At 52.5% G+C, this 20,975-nt stretch overlaps 1 protein-coding gene across 4 annotated transcripts; it reads left to right on the top strand.

Moving 5' to 3' along the window:
* Positions 1 to 1,067: 1,067 nt before the first annotated feature.
* On the top strand, positions 1,068 to 20,348 carry LOC133356301 (RAC-alpha serine/threonine-protein kinase-like). Of its 4 annotated transcripts, none has more exons than XM_061573745.1 (15): positions 1,068 to 1,251; positions 1,629 to 1,696; positions 8,021 to 8,135; positions 8,639 to 8,764; positions 10,185 to 10,296; positions 10,638 to 10,785; positions 11,373 to 11,504; positions 13,486 to 13,551; positions 14,759 to 14,827; positions 15,231 to 15,356; positions 15,883 to 16,011; positions 16,721 to 16,935; positions 17,956 to 18,043; positions 19,147 to 19,249; positions 19,546 to 20,348. In XM_061573745.1, the coding sequence occupies exons 3-15, from the start codon at positions 8,090 to 8,092 to the stop codon at positions 19,623 to 19,625; spliced, it is 1,440 nt and encodes a 479-aa protein (XP_061429729.1). In that variant the 5' UTR covers positions 1,068 to 1,251; positions 1,629 to 1,696; positions 8,021 to 8,089; the 3' UTR covers positions 19,626 to 20,348. The 4 variants fall into 4 exon arrangements, with proteins under 4 accessions (XP_061429729.1, XP_061429728.1, XP_061429727.1 ...); XM_061573744.1 differs by having other exon boundaries at positions 1,595 to 1,696; XM_061573743.1 differs by lacking the exon at positions 1,629 to 1,696.
* Positions 20,349 to 20,975: the final 627 nt, after the last annotated feature.

Raw genomic sequence — 20,975 nt, 5'->3', positions numbered from 1 at the left:
TCTTTAATATACCGCAGGAGTCAGGGTCTGGATCGAACCCACGACCTCCTGCATATCGGCGAAGGAGTTAACATCTGGCTCTAAGTAATAATTATTAACCACATTTGCATCCAACGTAAGCCAGTCACATCAACATACGCAGCCTGCTTCCTCATTAACATAGAACAACACGGCATGGCAAATACTCTTCGGTTTTTTTTTCGGTAAAGTCACGTAGGTAAAAATAAAAAAATAGAAATATTAATGATTAATTATTTATGCATCATTTTATTATTTATATAAAAGAATGCTTTTTTTTTGTTTCTTTTTTTTACCTACGTGACTTTACCGAAAAAAACCTAAGAGTATGAATCCTTGCAGTCACGAAAGCTTCAAATCTAGTTATCGGGCATGGCAAACTCCATCATCGCACCTAATTAGCATATTCAATCTTAATTTTTGGAGCTTTCGTGACTGCAGGAATTATTCTTTGGTTTTTTCGGTAAAGTCACGTATAAAGATAAAAGAATAAATTAAATGTATCTTCGTGATATCTCTATGTATCTTGGTGATATCTGTCTGCTTATATGTCTGTCTGTAGTTTTCTGGTTAGATTCTATATCGCTATTTCATTACACCTGATGATGATTGCTTGTGTTGCAATCGAAACGTCGTATGCTATTATTTAATTTATTCTTTTATCTTTATATACGTGACTTTACCGAAAAAAACAAAGAATAGCATATTCTTAGGTGTTTTCGGTAAAGTCACGTAGGTAAAACATCTAAAATAATAAAATAAAAATAAAGATCACGACGTTTCGGAGGCAACACAAGTCTCCGTGTTGCCTCCGAAACGTCGTGATTATTTTATTAATTTTGATGTTTTACCTACGTGACTTTACCGAAAACACCTAAGAATATGATTCCTTGCAGTCAGGAAAGCTTCAAGTCTAGAAAGAATAGCATATTCAAATGAGCCCACGTGACGCGCGCGCGTGAATTAGCATAAGTCCGTGGCGGCGTGCGTTGGGGAAGGGGGGGAGGGGTATAAATCTCGCGAGAGGAGGCGCGAAGTCTCGCGAGATCTCGGCTCCGCGAGGGCGCGGAGGCGGCCCTCCTGTTACATCTCCGACTCAGCTTCGTCCACCTCGTCCACCTTCTCGTCGTCGTCGTCTTGTGCCCGCGTCGCTCGGTGCGGGTCGACGAGGAGCTTGCAGGAGAGAGAGAGCGAGAGAGAGAGCGGAGAGAGAGAGACACAAAGGCGGACGCGGTAGGCCTCGCCTCTACACAGCCTCCCACTGCCCGCGGTTACAAAATAAGCCTGAGGCCTACTTGTGCCGGGCCCTCTGGCTTAGAGAGAGTTTAAAATATCCACATCGCGAGGGACGTTGAGCCTCTCCTCCGTGCGTGACTTCTTCTAAGTTGCTTGTTAGTCTGTCGAGGGGCTCACGTCACGGCGTGGGTTGTGAGGTGTGTGTGTGTGTGGTGAGGGTGGTGAGGGTGGTGGTGAGAGAGCGATGCTTGTGGGTGGGGTCCTCCCTCTGTGCTTTGCTAAACACTACACGCTTGTGGTGGTGGTGTTGTTGTTATTGATTGTTTTGTTTACCCTCTAGAACGGCACTTTGTGTTGTCAATCCACTGCACTAGGGCCTTCTCCCGGCACACCCAACCCGCCTTGCCTGTGGGGGGCCTTTCGACCATACTTCACCACGCTGGTCAGTGCGCGTAGCGTATAGCAGTGTATAGTTTAGTTTATATAGAAGTGTATGTGGTGTATACTAGTGTGTATTGTATACAAGTGGTGTTTGTGTATAGTAGTGAAGGGAGGAACCCCATATCACCGGTTCTCGTGTATTGATGGAGCCGGGGGTGCAATAGACGCCGGGAGCATATATGTAAGTGCAGTACAATAATGGAATTGTTTTCTACCTTCTGTTGATAACGTTAGTCCCCCCAGCAGCCTGTAGATAACAACCTGTGTGTGTGTGTGGTGGTAGTCGCCCCTCCCAGAAATTTGCAGGCCCAGTCCTCTGCTTGGCTTCCAATCTGTGGCGAGATGTTAACTACCTCGCCTGGTATACAAGAGGTCGTGGGTCTGACCCTGACGCCTGCTGCTGCTGTATATATTTGGAGTTTGCGTGTGTCTTTCTCCCCGTGGTCGCGTGGAGTTTTCTCCCGGGTTCCTCCGGTTTTTCCCAAGCACATTGAGACTCGTCAAGAGTGTATTTGGCTACTGCTCTAAGTTTCCACATGATAAGCCACTTGGCTGAGCTATCATCTGTGGCCAAGTCACTTCTGAAAAAAGAGCTGCATAGCTCTGGACCTGATAAAAAAATTAAAAAAAATTTGGTTGTTGGTATCTGACGAGATCGAGCACTACCGGGGTGGGTTTGGTCATCTGTATTGTTGTTATTGTTGGGGTTATTCTGCTTGCTTAAACACTGTCATACCCTAATTCTTGTTTTTCTGCGCGCGTGCGTGCGTTATAACGGTTGCACGTATACAGGATGTGCTTGTGTGTCATTGCCATCGTAGCGGTTTGTTAAACAGAATCTCCATTTACAATCATAATTGTTGTTTGTGAGCGTGCGTGGCGTGTGACCACTGTTACTGCGCCGTGCAAGAGTGCGTTTTGCGTGGCCGTGCTGCGTCAACGATTTATCCGCTGCTGGATGACCTCGATGTATCATCTCACAACCTGCACACGTCCCTACCAACTAACTTGCACGGTGATCTTGGCATCTACTGCCCACGAAACCCCTTTATGGAGACGTATCCTGCCCAATTTACGTTTCCTAAAGATTCTTCACCTGAGGACGGCTGCTTGCGTTGTGGCCGAAACGTCGTGAATTATTTGATTATGTTTAATTTTTATTATTTTATTATTTCCTTCTACGTGACTTTACCGAAAGAACCAAGAAGATGAATCCCTGCAGTCGCGAAAGCTTTAAATCGAAATTCGGTGTTGTGTTTTGGGGAATTTTATTTGGCCGTCTCGGCATTGAACTTTCTCTTGGAATTCCAAGCATTCCCCTCCACGCTTGCTTGGCGCACTTTTTAGATCTTCTCATTTGTCATTGTCCATGTTTTTTAAGATCCCTATGTCCTGATAGGCAATACACACACATTGCGAAAGTTATTCGTCAGGCACCTTTGTCCGTTATTGAAAGCGTACGCGACCAATATACTCAATCCTGATCTTACTCTCCTTGTTATTTCCTCATTTTGATCAGTCTGCCTTCCATGATCGACCCAGATATGTAATATTCTGGTAGTTTTTGCAGTTGTCTCTACAATGATTATATTTTTGTTAAATCTACTTGTACTTGACTTTTGTTTTGCTCGGATTTATTTGAAGTCTCACTTTAAAGCCTTCTAAAGTTCTTCCAATCGTTTTTTTCTAAAGATCATTCACTATCGCTTCTAATGCCTGTCTTGGGTGAATTTTCAGCGGTTTATACTGTTGCCACGTGTCATTTAAACCTTTCTTTTTATCCAATCCGGCGTTGGTGAGTGAAAAGCCTCGTCGGACTTATCTTCTCACATTGTTTTCGTGTCACTGTCCCTTTTCGCTGTTGCTGATCCTGGTTTTTATGAATTGATTTTCAAGTTCTCTAGTATTTTTTTAAGGTTTGTGTGCCAGAGTTTGGATGACTGCATGTTTCCACTGAAATGAATGCCTTTCATAGCCTGCTAAAGCCAAGTTTAATGGTAATTATTTATATTTTGTTTAACATGTTGTAGGAGGCTTTCGCTACCAATAGTATGATGCTGGATGCAATTACCAGCGAAACGTCGTACTCAAATTGTAAATGTTGTGGTTTCACGCTTCAACACACCGGTGGGCTAAAGCAGTGAACTAATTTGTCTTTTGTCAACGTGACACTTTTTGACTGATTGGCCGTGTCGGGTGGTGGAGGGTTACGACACATTTATAAATAACGCGATCTAAACCCAAAAACGTTGATTATGGACACTTTTATATTTACGCAATCTTACCAACAACGAAGAACTCTCACGAATTTATATTCGGTTGTATTTTAAAGAATCTTGCCGATTTTCGTGAATGGTCGAAACCCCCTTTGCTCAAACCAGCTCGTTCTTCCAATCGGTTTGCCTCTAAATTGACCATTATTTAGTTCCCTATGATCATCAGAACAGTTTATCTTCTTGTGACAGTGTGACCGCCATCCTTATGCCCCCCCCCCCCCCCCCCCAATACGCACGATTTGTAATTGCGCAATGTTGTGCCTTATCATTAAAGGCCATTGGCGACACTTGGTACAGCAACGGTACAGATTGTTGGTGTGTGACCACGACACTCGTTAAGTCGGCATAGCCGCGGCATGTGTGGTTGTCCTGGCATATAACGAGGCTTTTTGGGACCCTCCTGAATATTGAAGGTTCCTCGCCCGCAAAGCTGCAGAACGATGCAGAACGATGCTGGCTCGTAGCTACCACACTGCGCAGAAACTGCACGTGCCAAGGCAGCAAGCCCAGCATAGTACTGCAACCGCTGTACGTAACGGCTGCAGGTAAAGTTTTAGGTTATGGTTTTTAGAACATTTCTTCGTACTTCTTGGTTCTTTCGGTAAAGTCATGTAGAAGGAAAGTAATAAAATAATAAAAATAAAACATAATAAAAAATAATTCTCACGACGTTTCCGCCACAACGCAAGCAGCCGTCCTCGGGTGAAGAACCAGGTCTGTCGGGGAGACCGCGTCTGGGGCATTCTTAAATTAGCCTGGTATTCTGAGGATCCTTAATATACCGGAGTTTGTGTTATACCGCGTACATGATTATATTGTTGTGCAGTAGCCAGACCACTGGTTGGCTGTGACGCACTCTGCACCAGAGCTGAGCATTGTCAGCAGTCCTACCTCTCGTGTCTCTCAGGCTTCCTGTCCTCGGGCTCGTAGCGTCTCCATCGGAGACGCCGAGCTCGCACCGCTGGGATGTCCGCGGTTGGAATCTGTGTTTTTTTTATTTTATTTATCCGCCAGTGATTTTAAACAAGGTTCTCAAGCCGTAGGAGATGGTCTCGGTCCCGTCACCGGTACAGTAATTGCACTATGAAAACAATTGCAATGCTGGTAGCTTGCTTATGCGTTTTTGTTGGCAACCCTCTCCTTACAAAACGTGAACGCTGTCCAGTTTCACTTCTTCTTGGCTGGCTGCTCACATTTTATTTCCGCACACGTATTCTGTGCCGCCTCCTCACATCCACTGCCCTCGCATCTCGTTCCACCGCATCCTTGGATCTCACCCTCTGCTCCCTGCACTGCACTGGTGGCATCTCCACAGTCCTTCTAATCTAAGGGTCTCTGTGTGTGTGTGAGTTTATCAGTGATTTTTTTTTTGGTTTATGGATCTCTTGTTTGTGGGTCTCTATGATCTCCATATCCTCTATTTGCATCTACTTCTTTGTCTGTTCTAAAACAAGAGCCCAAACCTTCTAAGTCTTCCTTCCATTATCTTCGGCATGTTAGTTGACACCTGCTGAGTGTCTCGCTTCTCCATTCACCGTCAGGTGCGAGACCTGCGAGAGAAAGCAGTAGGGGACCCAGCCTTGCCCGTGTCATTGATGTGACCTATGTTGGGTGTGCGGGTGTTTTTTTTATGCGGTCGGCTGTTGCTCCTTTTAGACCGTTGCCAGGCTGTTGTGGGCACACATCCCGAGCAACGGCGGGCAATGAATGGGTGGTGGTTTTCCTACGCTGCCACTAAAAAGATGAACATCCGTGGAGGGACACGGGCAAGGCCGAGTCTCCTATTGCCTTCTGACAGGTTGGCCAAGGTCACTCGAGGAAAGTAATACTATTAGGTGACTTGAATGTCGGTGAGTGCATAACAATATTTGATCGTTGGGAGTGATTGGGAGCTACATGCCATCATTTATATCGTTATTAACAGCAGGTTGGGAGATGTATGCGCAGCTCGTGGGCTCTCAATTAACGGTGTGGTGTTTGATCGCCGATGGTGCATGATCACAACATCCTGGATGTACATCAGACCAGACTACTTTTACCTGCCAGACTGTAAGGGGGGCAGAACTGTCAATGTGAGCCCACGTCAATGACGCCATTGATATTTTGTGGAGCTGATCTGTCTCCCCCCCCCCCCCCCCCCACCGTAAGATTAGGCTGCCATTCTCACACTAGGCGGTGAACATCCACCTAGGATCCCATTTGAAACCTGCAATCGCCTCGTTCAAGATCGGCTTTCGATATGCTGCCCTTGGTATCTTCCCCTCCCACGTCCCGAGGAACGTGAGGGAGAAATGGGTGAGCTTGAAGAGGGGGAGTGGCTCTTGCTGCTGTTGTGGCAGTGCCAGGCAACTGTTGGACACCTCCCCTGGCTGACGAAGCTGCTCCAGCGAGCCGAGAAGTCGATGCCCCCCCCCCCCCCTTGTGCACCGTTTTGATGGTCCAACAATGAGGACTTGTCACAGCCATCGGTCAGATAAAACAAAAAAATTTTATTTCACCAGGTAAAGTCCACTGAGCTATTGTATCTCTTTTTTCGGAAGCGACCTGGCCACAAACGATAGTTGAATAAAGTGGCTTATCTGGAAAATGTATAGCAGCCAAATAATCTAAAACGCGTGATGGTGATTCTAAATTTGGAGGGGAAAAACAAGAGGACCTGGAGAAAAAATCCACGCGACCACGGGGAGAGAGACACCGCAAACTCCAACTATGAACGCGGTTGCCACGGCGGTAAGATGTTAGCTCCCTCGCCTATTATGCAAAAGGTCATGGGTTCAGTCCAGACCCTGATGCTCGTTGTATATTTGCAGTTTGCGTGTCTCTCTCCCCGTAGTCACACGGATTTTTCTCTGGGTCCGGTTTGTCCATCCACATTTTAAAAACGTGTTTCTGGATTATTTTGCTCCGATCAATTTCCACGTGATGATGAACCACTTTGTTGAGCTACGATTTGTGATGGTCAGGTTGCTTCTCAAAGTGCTCGGTAGACCTTATCTTGTAAATTAAAAATAGTTGAGCTTTGGTTTAGGTTTGGGTATTATCTGCCACTGGTGATGGCGGCGGTAGCCACCAATTGAACGGGTTGTCTTGCCCCGTGACAAGCTGGTGCACTCCGTGTCTCCGTGTGTTTTCGGAGGGAATGCAAAGACTCGCTTACTTCCTCGTTGCTTTCCCTTAAGTGCATTTCATTGTACCGTATGTTTTACCCGATTTTTATCTTGGATTTAGTTTTGTACGATTTTGTGATACCCCCTTGAGTGGGGTTTATATTTTAGATTTAAGATGAAACCTTCAAACCGTTGTGCCCCCTTTGCACACCTAATGTACATGTTTGTGTGCATATACTATGCGTGTGTTTTTGTAAAGCTACCAAAGGTCCTGGTTTGGCCAGGTATAGTTTCTGAAAGTCTGTCCCGTTTTATTCCTGAAGCAATCATGAAAATCACGATTTTTTTTTCCCCCACATTTAACATTTTCTGGCTTCTTGCTTGACCGCGTGATACAGGGCAGTAGGGGTTGGGGCCATTTGACCCGCTCGTGAACACCGCTTGTGACAAGCAGTGAGGCCAATGACTGTGGGTGTTGGGGCTGGGAGTTTAGCGGGTGTGCAGTTTTTTAAAGTGGGCAGTGCTGATGGGAGGGCCCTCTACATAACCATGTGTCATGGGTGAGCTTCTTAAAAATGTATGGTCTCTCTATGCATGTATGTGCGTATGCAATGGTTGGTTGTGTGTGGGGGCACAGGAGCGACGCTTGCGACCAATGAGCGGAGCCCCAGGGTGGCTGAAACGCAGCGAGTAGGCACACGAAGGCGAGGCACAGGTGGTGCATCGGCCAGTTATCTCATTCGGTCAATCTACGGCTCCTGGGTCTGTCCCCGTGACGACCTGCCAGCGGGCGTTCGACACTTCACGTGGCCTTGAAGTGCACAGACGCCGTGGTGAAATCCCCACCACTTAATGGCGAATGGCGGTTGTTGTTTTGTTGTTGTTTTTGTTGTTGTATAGCTGCATTCGTTTGTTTCCTTGTGCGCCGTCACCAACCCGTAGACTTGCGCGTGATCGGCGACACGGCGCGTTGACGGGGGCGGTTGCCGCGCGGCCCGGCGCCTCCCAACCATGACTGAGGTCGGCATCGTGAAGGAGGGATGGCTGCAGAAGAGAGGTGAGTTGGCGAGGTGGGGTCCAAAACCCGATGTTGCACCAAAAAAAGTTACAAATCGTAATGTCGGTCATGAAAGGCTACGTGTTTAAAAAATTTATTGAAAGCTGATATTGTGGTTGCGAGGTGTTAACTACCTCGCCTAGTGTACAGAAGGTCTTCGGTTCAATGCCCACCCTGTGGTCATGTGGATTTTTCTCCGGGTCCTCTGGTTTTTCTCTCCACGTTTTACAATGAACGTACGTTTAGAGTTTGGCTTCTATAAATTTCTGCATGAGGTATCATTTGTGGCCAGGTCGCATCTGAAAAAGAGCAACATGACTTTAGTGTGCCTCGCCTGGTAAAATAATGTTTTTTAATAGTTTAGTTTCATTTAATTTGCAAAACTTGATATTGTATCATTGTGAAATTATATCGTATGCGGGGAGGATGAGCCTGGCGCTTGACTCGCGTGTGTGTACACGTGTGCGTGCGTGCGCATGTTCCCCACGCTGCCCGCCGTGCAGGAGAGTACATCAAGACATGGCGCGCACGCTACTTCCTCCTGAAGGCAGACGGCTCCTTCATCGGCTACAAGGAGAAGCCTCAGGTGGCGGAGCAGCAAGACCCCTTGAACAACTTCTCCGTGGCCAGTGAGTTGCCGGCGCTGTGCCAGATGCCAAACCGCTTCCGCCTGTGCCCTTAACTGCATGCAGGGCCCCCGCTCCAGCTGTCGCTAGTGCGGTGCGACATTCATTGACCGCGATGTGTGGTTAAAAAAAAGTTACTTTTTTCTTGAATCGTATCGTGACAATTTGTGGAATTGCAACGGAAGGAATGGTGGTTGTTGCCTGCTTCTAAACGTATCTGGTAATGCTGCCCTATCGGCCTCCTCCTGCACAGCAGCCCAGACATTCGTTGAATTTATAAGAGCCCAGGATGTTAGCCGTGTTCGGCGATCGAATACGGGTCGCCAGGTTCCTAGCGCAATGCCCTGACCACTGCGAGACTCCTGCTCCCAAGATGTCACAGATGAGTAAATACACATTCGTCACGGCGCAAACGAAGCCCTGCAATGTCGATGCAACGGCACGGCCAGCGCAGAGAAGATGTGCATACCCTACCCTACCCGATACTTAGCCCTACCGGGTACAGGTACCCGTTTGCGACCCCTGATGTGGCCGGGTACGGGTACGGGTAGGCCGTGAGTCACTGGTGAGTCACTGATGAGTCACCGTTTGTCACTCATTTCCCAACATCTTGACTCTTCTCACAATTTAAGTTCCTAGAATCAACCCACCCGCGCCTGCAACATGGCTTCATCCCAGAGGTCGCAATCTGGTACCCGTACCCTACCCGATGCCGAGTTTCGGGTAGGATACGGGTGCCTGTTTGCGACCCTGGTGCGGCCAGGTACGGGTACGAAATCAAAACCCGTTTGCGACCTCTGATATGAGGCGCAGAGTACAAATGCGAGTCCAGACAAAACGAAGCGGAAGATTAAATCCTTACTCGAATGGACACCCCGAAGTCGTGACGATTCATTAAATTGGTTGATTTTCAACTGCCAAGCAAACTTTGGATGCCAGCGACCTGGGTTGCATACCTGGCCATGTGCATAGTGAGTGTCTGGCAACTGCCTCATCCGGGTTTCCCTTTCAAATCCCTTTTGCAGCATCGTGCACGAATACGCACTTGGGCATTGTGCAGTGACAACGAGAGCAATCGTCGTCAGGGGTCACCTTCGTCGTGCCGATGCGATGCCTGCACCGGGTTTTCTTTTGCCGGCCGCGTTCGTTTCGTGTCGTAGGTCCCAGGTAGAAGCGCGTGACGGACGGGTATCGTCTACGGGCCGTTTCGAAGTATCGGTTCTCCCGTGTGGGCGTGGATACCCGTACTGAACGAAGTTTGCGGGGGCCATCGGTTCCCTCACAGTTGTCGTAGGATATCTGCGTGTCAAAACGATCAGCCGGTGCGGTGCGGCGTGCGTGCCGAAACGGGTGTTGTGGCACGTGGTGCCGGTCGAAAGGGGCGCCCTCTGACCGCCGCGTGGCCGTGTGCGCGTGCTCGCAGAGTGCCAGCTGATGAAGACGGAGCGGCCGCGGCCGAACACCTTCATCATCCGCTGCCTGCAGTGGACGACAGTCATCGAGCGCACGTTCCACGTCGACACGCCCGATGAGCGGTAGGCGCTCCGCCCGCTCATTCTCTCGAAATGTGCGCCGACTCGCGCACGCGCTCGCCTACTCCGTCGCGTGGCGTGTGTGCTCGCGTGGCGTGTGTGCTCGCGTACGCAGTCGTTCGCTTGGTGAAACGCCGAGAAGGCGACGCACGTGGTCGCACGCCCGTTGGCTTGCCCGCGCAAACGTTCACGCGTTCGCTCGAACGCGCGCTCGCGTTTACTCGCTTGCGCATTCGGATATTTGCGGGGTTTTTTTGCGGTTCGTGTTTCTAACTGGGTGGGCGGTCGCCCCGTTTTCCGCATGCGCGTGCCGCACCCCGCGCCGCCCACCGCCGCTGCGCCAGGGAGGAGTGGATGCGGGCGATACAGACAGTGGCTGACCGGCTGGCGCAGCAGGAGGAGGAGAGGATGGACGTGACGGCAAGCCAACCCAGCGAGGGCCCGTGCACCGAGGGCATGGAGACCTGCAGCACACGGCCCAAGCCACGCGTGGTGCGCGCACACGCACGCACATGCACACGCACACACGCACAAAGACAATGATCCCCTATTTAGCCTTTATGGGGGATTGATAGGAACCTGCTGACTGGAGCTATGCACGAGATTGAAAACTCATTTCTGTAGAACTGCTTTTTGTGTTTGGTTGTCCTTCCCTCGCACCTCTGATTTAGCGCGGTTGGCTTCGTACGGTGCGAAAGAAGTTCAACGTGCATGAAAACTATATTGGGGAACGGCACGAGCGCCTAATGAATGTCGACACTGCACATGCGCGCAGACGCATACGTACGCACGTACCTACGCAAGCGCACGCACGCAAGTGCATATGTATCCGAAGGCACGCGCACATAGACATAATATGCACGCACGTTCATACGCACTCAAGTGTGCGCACATAAGAATGCACACGTAGGCACACGTATGAACACACATGCATGTGCGCATACACACGCTTCTGCAATGGTCCCATCTATAGCATGCTCGCTCGGTAGCTCAATCGGTAGCACGCCGAAATGTACATCAGCTCGAAGCACGCTGCTGGCATGCTGACCTCCTGCGTGTCTTGTGTTGGTGTTCGGCAGACGATGAACGACTTCGACTACCTGAAGCTGCTGGGGAAGGGCACGTTCGGCAAGGTGATACTGGTGCGGGAGAAGGCGACGGGGAAGTACTACGCCATGAAGATCCTCAAGAAGGAAGTCATCGTGGCCAAGGTGCGCGTGGGGCCCTCGTGAGTTCGTGTGTGGGTAAAACACGGCAGGTTGGCACAGCTGGTGCATCGGCCCGGTCATCTCAGTCGACCCGTGGCACCTGGGCAGAGGTCGCAATCGGGTACCCGATACCCGCACCCAGCCGGGTACGGGTACCCGTTTGCGACCCTGGTGAGGCTGGGTACGGGTACCTGTTTGCGACCCTGGTGAGGCTGGGTACGGGTAAGGAATCAAAACCCGTTTGTGACCTCTGCACCTGGGTCTGCCCTTGTGACCTCCTGCCAGCGGGCGTTCCGACACTTCACGTGGCCTTAACGTCACATGGCCTGGCACAAGTGCCGTGGTGATGTCACAACCACTTGGTGGCGCATGGCGGTTGTTGTGGCGATGAGAGTGTGCGGTGGCGCAGTGGTTTTAGTGTGCTGCGCTACAATCCCGGTCACCAAGGTTCGATTCCCGCTCGTGGCCAACACCAATGACTACTATCTCCCCTAGATCGACTCGGCCTAAAATGAGTACCTGGTGTGGTGTATAAACATCGCCAATAGGCGGCCGGGCATGGGGCTGGCCACACATCCCCCCTCGTGTGTGCCGTGCCGCCCTTCATCGGTGCGTGCGGACAATGCTTGCCCCAACAGTCTGGTAACAGCTATACGGGGAATCCTGTGTCTTGTTGTGTGAATTGGGTAGTTTGTTTGTGTGCCTTTTGTAGGTCATGCAGTTGTAGACTCGGTGTTTTCCGTGTCGTGTGGTTGTAGACTCGGTGTTTGTCGTGCGCTTGTAGACTCGGTGTTTTCCGTGTCGTGCGCTTGTAGACTCGGTGTTTTCCGTGTCGTGTGGTTGTAGACTCGGTGTTTTCCGTGTCGTGTGGTTGTAGACTCGGTGTTTTCCGTGTCGTGTGCTTGTAGACTCGGTGTTTTCCGTGTCGTGCGCTTGTAGACTCGGTGTTTTCCGTGTCGTGCGCTTGTAGACTCGGTGATTGTCGTGCGGTTGTAGACTTTATGTTTTCCGTGTCGTGCGGTTGTAGACTCGGTGTTTTCCGTGTCGTGCGCTTGTAGACTCGGTGTTTTCCGTGTCGTGCGGTTGTAGACTTTATGTTTTCCGTGTCGTGCGGTTGTAGACTCGGTGTTTTCCGTGTCGTGCGGTTGTAGACTCGGTGTTTTCCGTGTCGTGCGGTTGTAGACTTTATGTTTTCCGTGTCGTGCGGTTGTAGACTCGGTGTTTTCCGTGTCGTGTGCTTGTCGACTCGGTGTTTTCCGTGTCGTGCGGTTGTCGACTCGGTGTTTTCCGTGTCGTGTGCTTGTCGACTCGGTGTTTTCCGTGTCGTGCGGTTGTAGACTCGGTGTTTTCCGTGTCGTGCGCTTGTAGACTCGGTGTTTTCCGTGTCGTGCGCTTGTAGACTCGGTGTTTTCCGTGTCGTGCGGTTGTCGACTCGGTGTTTTCCGTGTCGTGCGGTTGTAGACTCGGTGTTTTCCGTGTCGTGCGGTTGTAGACTCGGTGTTTTCTGTGTCGTGTGGTTGTAGACTCGGTGTTTTCCGTGTCGTGCGCTTGTAGACTCCATGTTTTCCGTGTCGTGCGCTTGTAGACTCGGTGTTTTCCGTGTCGTGCGGTTGTAGACTCGATGTTTTCTGTGTCGTGCGGTTGTCGACTCGGTGTTTTCCGTGTCGTGCGGTTGTAGACTCGATGTTTTCTGTGTCGTGTGGTTGTAGACTCGGTGTTTTCCGTGTCGTGCGGTTGTAGACTCGATGTTTTCTGTGTCGTGCGCTTGTCGACTCGGTGTTTTCCGTGTCGTGTGGTTGTAGACTCGGTGTTTTCCGTGTCGTGCGGTTGTAGACTATGTTTTCCGTGTCGTGCGGTTGTCGACTCGGTGTTTTCCGTGTCGTGCGCTTGTAGACTCGGTGTTTTCCGTGTCGTGCGCTTGTCGACTCGGTGTTTTCCGTGTCGTGCGGTTGACGGGTGTCGCCTGTGTGCGGGTGCTCGTTAGGACGAGGTGGCGCACACTCTCACGGAGAACCGAGTGCTTCAAAGCTGCCGACACCCATTTCTCACGGTATGGAAACTTTAAACCATTTAAACGATCAGCAGATCAGGCCCGCTGAGCTTTACAGCGCTCTTTCAGAAGCGACGTGGCCACAATTGTTAGTTCAACGAAGTGGCTTATCGCGTGGTCATTTATAGCAGCCAATTGCACTGAACGCACGTTGATTTAAATGTGGGGGGAAAAACTGGAGGACCCGGAGAGAAATCCATGTTTAGGGTGGGGGGGGGAGGGGAGAGAGACTCACAAACTCCAAATATACAGCAGGTGTCAGGGTCGGGATAGAACCCACCACATCCTGCATACCAGGCGAGCTTGTTGACATCTTGGCACCATGGAGCTCGCAGCTTTCGAATCCGAGGACTCGTCCAACATTTAAAATGTTTTTTTTTTTATTCTCTAAAGTTGCCTGTACGACGCTGAACAATCGCGCAGTAATCTAAACTTGTGTTCATAGCGAGTCATTCATTGTTGCCCCCTTTTACAACAAGGATGGACGGATGATGCATGAACTCTTTCAACCGATGGTTGCAAAGTGTTTAAAAAAAATAGTCAACGGCTCTTCCTCCAGTAGCTACACACGTTGGCTGTTTCCTGTTTTGTTCCGCACAACTGTTTATTGTGACACTTCAGCGATAAGAATAAAAGGCTCGCGTGACTTCCATGCACTCCGTCTGCGATATCACTGCCGCACGACTGCAGTGCTTTCTTACTGGTAGGAACCTCCTGGTTACACCAGTCCACAGGGGATTATTGTGTCCGTCCGTCGTGCAGGGTGGGGCTCTGGAGAGGGGAGGATGGGGAGGGCCTAGGTGGGGAGGGGTGGGGCTGGGTGGGGAGGGGCTGGTCACCCCGTGGTGCCCTTATAAAACTCAACGTTTAACCTACTCACGCCGGCTTGTGCCCGCCCTCACAGTCGGGCATATTTGCGGAATACACCACGCCGCCGTTGACCCTGGCCATTGACCGAGCAACCCAACGTTCCTACCAGCTCCCTCCGCAGGAATGTGTTAATAGCGCGCTGTAGTGACGTCCACTGGAGTGTGCGTTTAGCTGTTGTGGAACAGCGTGGCTGGCCTCACCCGTGGGGTGGGGGTGCAGCACCTTCTTGTCCAATGTCACCTCCCTCCCCCCTTTTTGTAAAGCCTGGCACCTGGGCCTCGGTGTAGCCGTGCCCTCATTGTTTGTTGGTTCCCCGACCCCCCACCCCACCCTGCAGTCGCTCAAGTATTCCTTCCAGACGCACGACCGCCTGTGCTTTGTCATGGAGTACGTCAACGGCGGAGAGGTGAGGCTCCGGTGTGCGTGCGCTTGATGTACGAGTGCCGTTGGGGAGCGGCAGCACGGCTACCACCACACTGCGCCACGATCGCGGGGACTCTCGTTCGTTTCGTGCTCGTGGCCAATATCGGCGATGAAAATCTGAAACGGTTCTGTGTCCTCTTCTAGATTGGTTCGGCCTTAAACGATCTCATGGTGCCGTATTAAATCATCGGCACTGAGCAGACACAAATGTGGCCGAAAATGGTGCTGTCCACACCCTCTTGTGTGCCGTGCTGTCTTTCATAGGAGTTCGGTAACGGCAATTCCCCCAGCAGTGTAGTGCATGAGTGATGTGTGGGAGCGCTAATCCTGCAGTGTGTGTGTGTGTGCTACGTGCCTTTTGTGCTCTGCGCCGCCCGACCCCACAGCTGTTCTTCCACCTGTCACGCGAGCGCGTGTTCTCGGAAGAGCGCACGCGGTTCTACGGCGCCGAGATTGTATCGGCGCTCGATTACCTCCACACCGAGAAGAACGTCGTCTATCGGGACCTCAAGGTGACCTACTCCCTCCTCATTCTCGTCCCTCGGCCTTTTGGGCCGTGACGATTTCCTGCACGGATATCTCCGCGCACCGCTCTGTTGGGGCACACTCGACAGCGGTGGAGTTTGCCGCGCTGCCGCCTAGTAGTGGATTCGCACGAGGGCCTTGGTGTCCTCACACGTGCAACGTTTTTATTAAAGCGCTCCCGTCGTCGTTAAGCCAGCGGAGGGAGGCCGTGTCGGCACGCCGGCGGGGAATTTGAAGACGGGAACGGTGGCAGTGTTCGCCCCTGGGTCCGCTTGCTCGGTGGTATCTCCAGGACACGATGGGCAGGTTTTCCCGGTTCACAGCAGCAGGCAGAGTAAAACCGGACGCAGTGCCGCGGGTCCACGCTACTTTTACAGCGAAATCAAATAAAACCGGTCCCACTTAATTTTTTTATTTTAGTTAGGGGGCTGAAAATTTGATTCCTTCCTCCGTTGGGCACCTGCTCACAATCTCCTCCTCCGTCCGCTTCACCCCGCACCCCCGATGCTGAAGCTTGAGAATCTGATGCTGGACAAGGACGGACACATCAAGATCACCGACTTTGGGCTGTGCAAAGAGGGCATCACGGACGGCGCCACCATGAAGACCTTCTGTGGCACTCCCGAGTACCTGGCGCCAGAGGTGTGTCACTGGACCCCCCCCCCCCCCCCCCGCCAACAGCCTGTTTGTCAGAGTTATTCTTGCCCCCGAGTCTCCATGTCACCGCTCACTTGTGTTCGTGTCGTCGTGTTCCTGTGCCAGCAAGTCTCGTGTCTCAGTGTGACCATGCAACCGTGTCTCAGTGTCTCCGTGTTTTTCACGTCCGCATGCGTCTCTTGTGTCATCAGGTTGCCGTGTTCTTGAGCAATTTTCATCCCCATGTCTCTGGGCTTCCTTATTTCCGTGTCGCCATGTCCCCAAGGTCTGTTTGTCTCGGTGTCCCCCAGTGTTCGATTGGCCTTGTCTGCCCCGTACATTAATGTGTCCATGTATCCGTGGCATTGTTTATCCACGCGTCTATCTTCCCCTGTATCTGTCCCCGTGTCTTTCGGTCCAGATTTATCTGTCCCTATCCCTGCTACCCCTAACCCTAATAATCTCTCGTGTTATGGGTGTGCATGCGAATCCTAACTCTACCTCCTAACCCTAACCCCAGTCGTGTCACCCTATTCCCAATTATAACCTCAGTCCTAACCCTCTCCCCCTTACTGTGTGTGTGCATCCCCAACTCTCCTTCCTAACCCCCCCCCCCCTCAACACTCTTGCCTTGCTGTGTGTGTTCCTATCTCTACCCCCTCTCTCCCCACACCCCACCACCACCACCCCAACTCTCCTTGCTTCATCTCCCCAGGTGCTGGAGGACAATGACTACGGGCGAGCGGTGGACTGGTGGGGCCTGGGCGTGGTCATGTACGAGATGATGTGCGGCCGCCTGCCCTTCTACAACCAGGACCACGAGAAGCTGTTTGAGCTCATCCTCATGGAGGACATCCGCTTCCCGCGGACGCTCTCCAACGACGCCAAGGCCCTGCTCTCCGGCCTGCTCCTCAAGGACCCCAAAAAGAGGTGGCCCCACGGCACGCCGAGGCGGGAGGGGGGCCCTGACCTCGCCGTCGCCGCGTAGGGGGCATGGATGGGGGGGGGGGGTGCCCACCGGTTGAGGCCGTCCAGGGGTTGGGCTTGACTTATTCAGCTGCTGTATGAATTTCCACGTGATTGATGAGCCGCTTTGTTGAGCTATCGTTTACACGTCCAGCTCTCTTCTAAAAAAGAAGCAAATAGATCGGTGGGCTTTACCTTCTAAAATAAAAAGTGTAAAAAAAATGAGTGCTTTGCTTACCTTTCCTAATACTTGCACTCAATCGTGTTTTTTAAAATTGTTTGTTGTGGTAACGTTCTCAACCGGCCCCGACTGGACATCTGTGAAAAAGAGTTTTACAGCTCATAGAATTGCTCAAGTTATCGCTAAGTGTTTTGCTGAAGATTCCGAGTCTGACACCCGAGATGAACAACATGCCCCACGTGTAGCCTCCTGGCGGCTGGTTGAGCGTTTGTCTCCGCCCTCGGCTGCCGTTTGCACGCTGCTCCTGCTGCGGGTGTCTCCCTCGCTCCGTGCGGGAGTAGATGTCTTCCAAAAAAAAAGTGGGCCCACAAAACGAAATCGCACCACAGCCGCCTGCCGAGTAGCACGAATCGCTACACGGACGACATCCCGCGTCTGACCGTGTGCGAGGTGAATTCAGACGGCATGGAGCAGATAAATAATAATAATTTATAGAGCGGCCTTAAAGAATCGTTCTCAAATATACCGCGTATACGTACGCGGTATTTAGCCGCGTAATATCTACGCGAAATTGCAGGACCGGTTCAGGTATCACTCCCTTCTATCTTGTCAGCAGTGGTTGTGAATCGTACTCGGGTGGTGTGGTTTGTAACAACTTGCCGTTGCCCCAGAGAGTTATGGGGTGGATGCCACTTGAACAAGTAGCCGGTATTTATTTTGCGGTGCGTGTGCAGTGCGGTGACCTCGCGGTGTTTTGCGGTGCGGTGACCCCCTCGGTGTGGCGTGTGTGCGGTGCCGCGCAGGCTCGGAGGAGGACCCGATGACGCCAAGGAGATCATGAGGCACAGCTTCTTTGCCGGCACCAACTGGCAGGATGTTTACGAGCGCAAGGTCGGTGCGGGCGGCCAGAACCGTGCGGTCGCGTTGGGGCCGGGCGTTCGGTCATCGTCGTCATCAATCGTGGCTTGCTATCGCTCCTCTCGAACGAGCTAGACCGGACGAATGAAACTCTTGCTACGGAACTGGACGGAGCAAATGAGACGTACGGTACAGATTCATCGTTGTTATTTTTACGGTCTGTTCGTCTTGCCGAGCCAGGCGACAAAGCTGCTCCATCCGCAGCAGCGCAAAGTGAAGGCCACGAATCCACCGCCGGGTCTGGCAACAGGGGTCACTCGTTGATAGTTTACGGTATAGTCTTAGTCGCTAACATGTCTCTGGAGGGCAGGTTGTGGTCACTTTCGCTAGCGGGTGGTGGGGGGGGTGAGCGTGCTGGGCCCGGGGCAAATCTCACCGCGTGTGCCCTGCCGAAGTATTACGTCTTGACACCGTGACGTCAAAAGCCTGGGCCCCCCAGAGCGTGGGGCCCGGGACGGTTTCCCCAATTTGCCGTGCACCCCAAGGGGGCGGGGGGGGGGCGGCTCTTGACGTTGATCGCCAGGCATAGAGGTTGGCTGCACACGGGAGCCTGTCCGGTGTAGAAGCGGATGAGACTGGTGCAAACGGACGAGGTGGAACTTGCGTAGAAATCGGTAGAAGCGAGAAAAACTATAACGCTTCGATGAATATTGTAGAGGTTATGGTTACAGCCCGTTTTAAAGAGAAAGATCCCTATTTTTTTTATCGTCTTTAACAGACGACCTGGGGCAAGTGCTTGTTCGTGAGCACCGAATTAAGGCCGGCATGGCGTACGTCTTTGTCGTGGCGATGTTTACACACTGCACCAGGTACTCATTTGAGGCCGAGTCGACCTAGGGGAGGCCCAGTACCAGTTCACACAATTGTTACTGACGTTGGCCATCGGCGGGAGTCGAACTTGGGGGGGGCAGGTTCGCAGCGCAGCGCGCTACACCGACGCGACCGCTCCCCACACGTAAACACACACTCGTGTTCGGTATTGTACTCGCACGCACACACACGACGCACGTACGCCAACGTATTAAGGCAGTGCACGTGTCGCTCTGTCGCCCCCCCCCCCCACTCACCCCGTGTAGCTGCCACCCCCCTTCAAGCCGCACGTGACGTCGGAAACGGACACGCGGTACTTCGACGAGGAGTTCACGGCACAGACCATCACTATCACGCCGCCAGACCGATGTGAGTAAGCACCTTCATCGCCACCATCGCCACCATTGCCACCATTATCGCCACTTAATTCCCACCGGGCTTTACTTTCGTCATCACCGCCAGCATGCCACCAGACCGACGTGAGTGGCATCATCATCATCGTCGTCGTCTTTTTCTCCACCATCACCATAGTCAACATTACGCTGCCCAGCTGTTATGAGTGACAACACCACCACCACCACCACATCTACCACCAGCACTGCCACCGTGCCCGTGTATTTGTGTCTAAACCCCTCCACCACCCTGCCCTCTCCCCACCTCCGCAGACGACAGCATGGAGTCTCTCGACAACGAGCGGCGGCCCCACTTCCCCCAGTTCTCCTACTCGGCCAGCGGCAACCAGTAGAGCCGGCGCCCGGCAGCACGGCACACACCGGGATCTTGCCGGCTCCTCGCCTGCGACCACACCTCCCCACCCTCCCGCCCCCACTCGGCCAAACAGCACCGACCCACCCTCCCATCTACGCCCCCGGCGTCGACACCACGGAATGCCGTAAATACCCACGCCGTGCCGGACGGGGCAGCTGGCGGGGGGGGGCGGGGGCGACCTGGGGATGACGACAGTTGAGGGTGAGGTGGGCACGGTGGGTATGGGGGGGGGGCAATCGTGGCACCATTTGCCGCAGAGGTTCGTCCCAGGCGCCCGTCGGGGGAAACGGTTGTCCGCACGAGGCTGTGTTCGGTTTTCGTTTTTTTATTTTTTTGTTTTTTTTACTTTTACACGACACGTGTGGTTTTTTTTTTGTGGTTTTGTTTTTTAACTGGTCGGTGGGCACTGGGAAATTGAGCCCCCCCCATCCCCCCCCCAGGGTTGTGTTAATGGCGGCGGCGGTGGTGGCACGAGTGGACGCGTGGACAAATAGCAGAGCAGACGGTGGGTTTGTGCCGTGTGGGTAGGCAGCGTGCGCGACAACAAGAGTTCTTCCAAAAACGACGACAAGAAAAAACGACACCCCGTGCTTTCCCATTGACAGCGATCGCGCTCCTTCCACAGCCACCGCTCGCACAACCACAGTGGCGATTCTAGCACACGGTCGTCTGCATGGGGGTGGGGGGCCGGGGGTGGGGTGGGGGGGGGGGGGCCACCGAGCAGGCAAGCGCGACTATCTCACTGTGGTGGGGGTTTCCCACGCCCCTCCGCACACTCAATGCAAACCGTGGCGAGTTGGATCTGACTGAGAGGTCCGGTCCCTGGGTTGGGGGGGCGGGATGTGGGTGGCTTTGGCGGTGGGGGGGGGGGAGGTTCCTGTGTCGACCGTGCAGCCGCTGGTGGAATCTGTCAGAAGGAAGGAAGAGATGGCGGCATAGGGGAGGTGTGGGGGGTGGGGGGGAGGTTTCGCGTTTGCGAGTCGCCGCCACCTCGTCAACTTGAACTCCAGTGCCTCCCAAGCATCCCAAGAAGTTGTCTCTGAATTGAGGGGCACTTGATGAAGGGGGGAATGGGGACAGTCGGGGGGGCAGGGGTGCACTGCTGTTCATTCAAGGGTCCCGTACCCCGCCAGGAGCCCCCTGGTAGAAACCCCACTGTGGCAACGGCCCCCCCCCCCCCCATCATGGGAACACTACCGTTACGACGCCGCGCGTTACGACGTCGGCACCGTTTGGCGCGCTTTGCGCGAGCGTTGAACTTTTTGTTTGTTTTTTTGTAAACACTACGGCGGGGGCGGGGGGGGTGGTGGAGCCTTCGAAAGGCCGA

Source organism: Lethenteron reissneri, chromosome 53 (genome assembly GCF_015708825.2).
Source record: "Lethenteron reissneri isolate LAM-NWPU_2019-01 chromosome 53, ASM1570882v1, whole genome shotgun sequence".
Lineage (NCBI taxonomy): Eukaryota > Metazoa > Chordata > Hyperoartia > Petromyzontiformes > Petromyzontidae > Lethenteron > Lethenteron reissneri.
The sequence above is the reverse complement of the archived record's forward strand: the minus strand, read 5'-3'. Positions and strand labels throughout refer to the sequence as shown.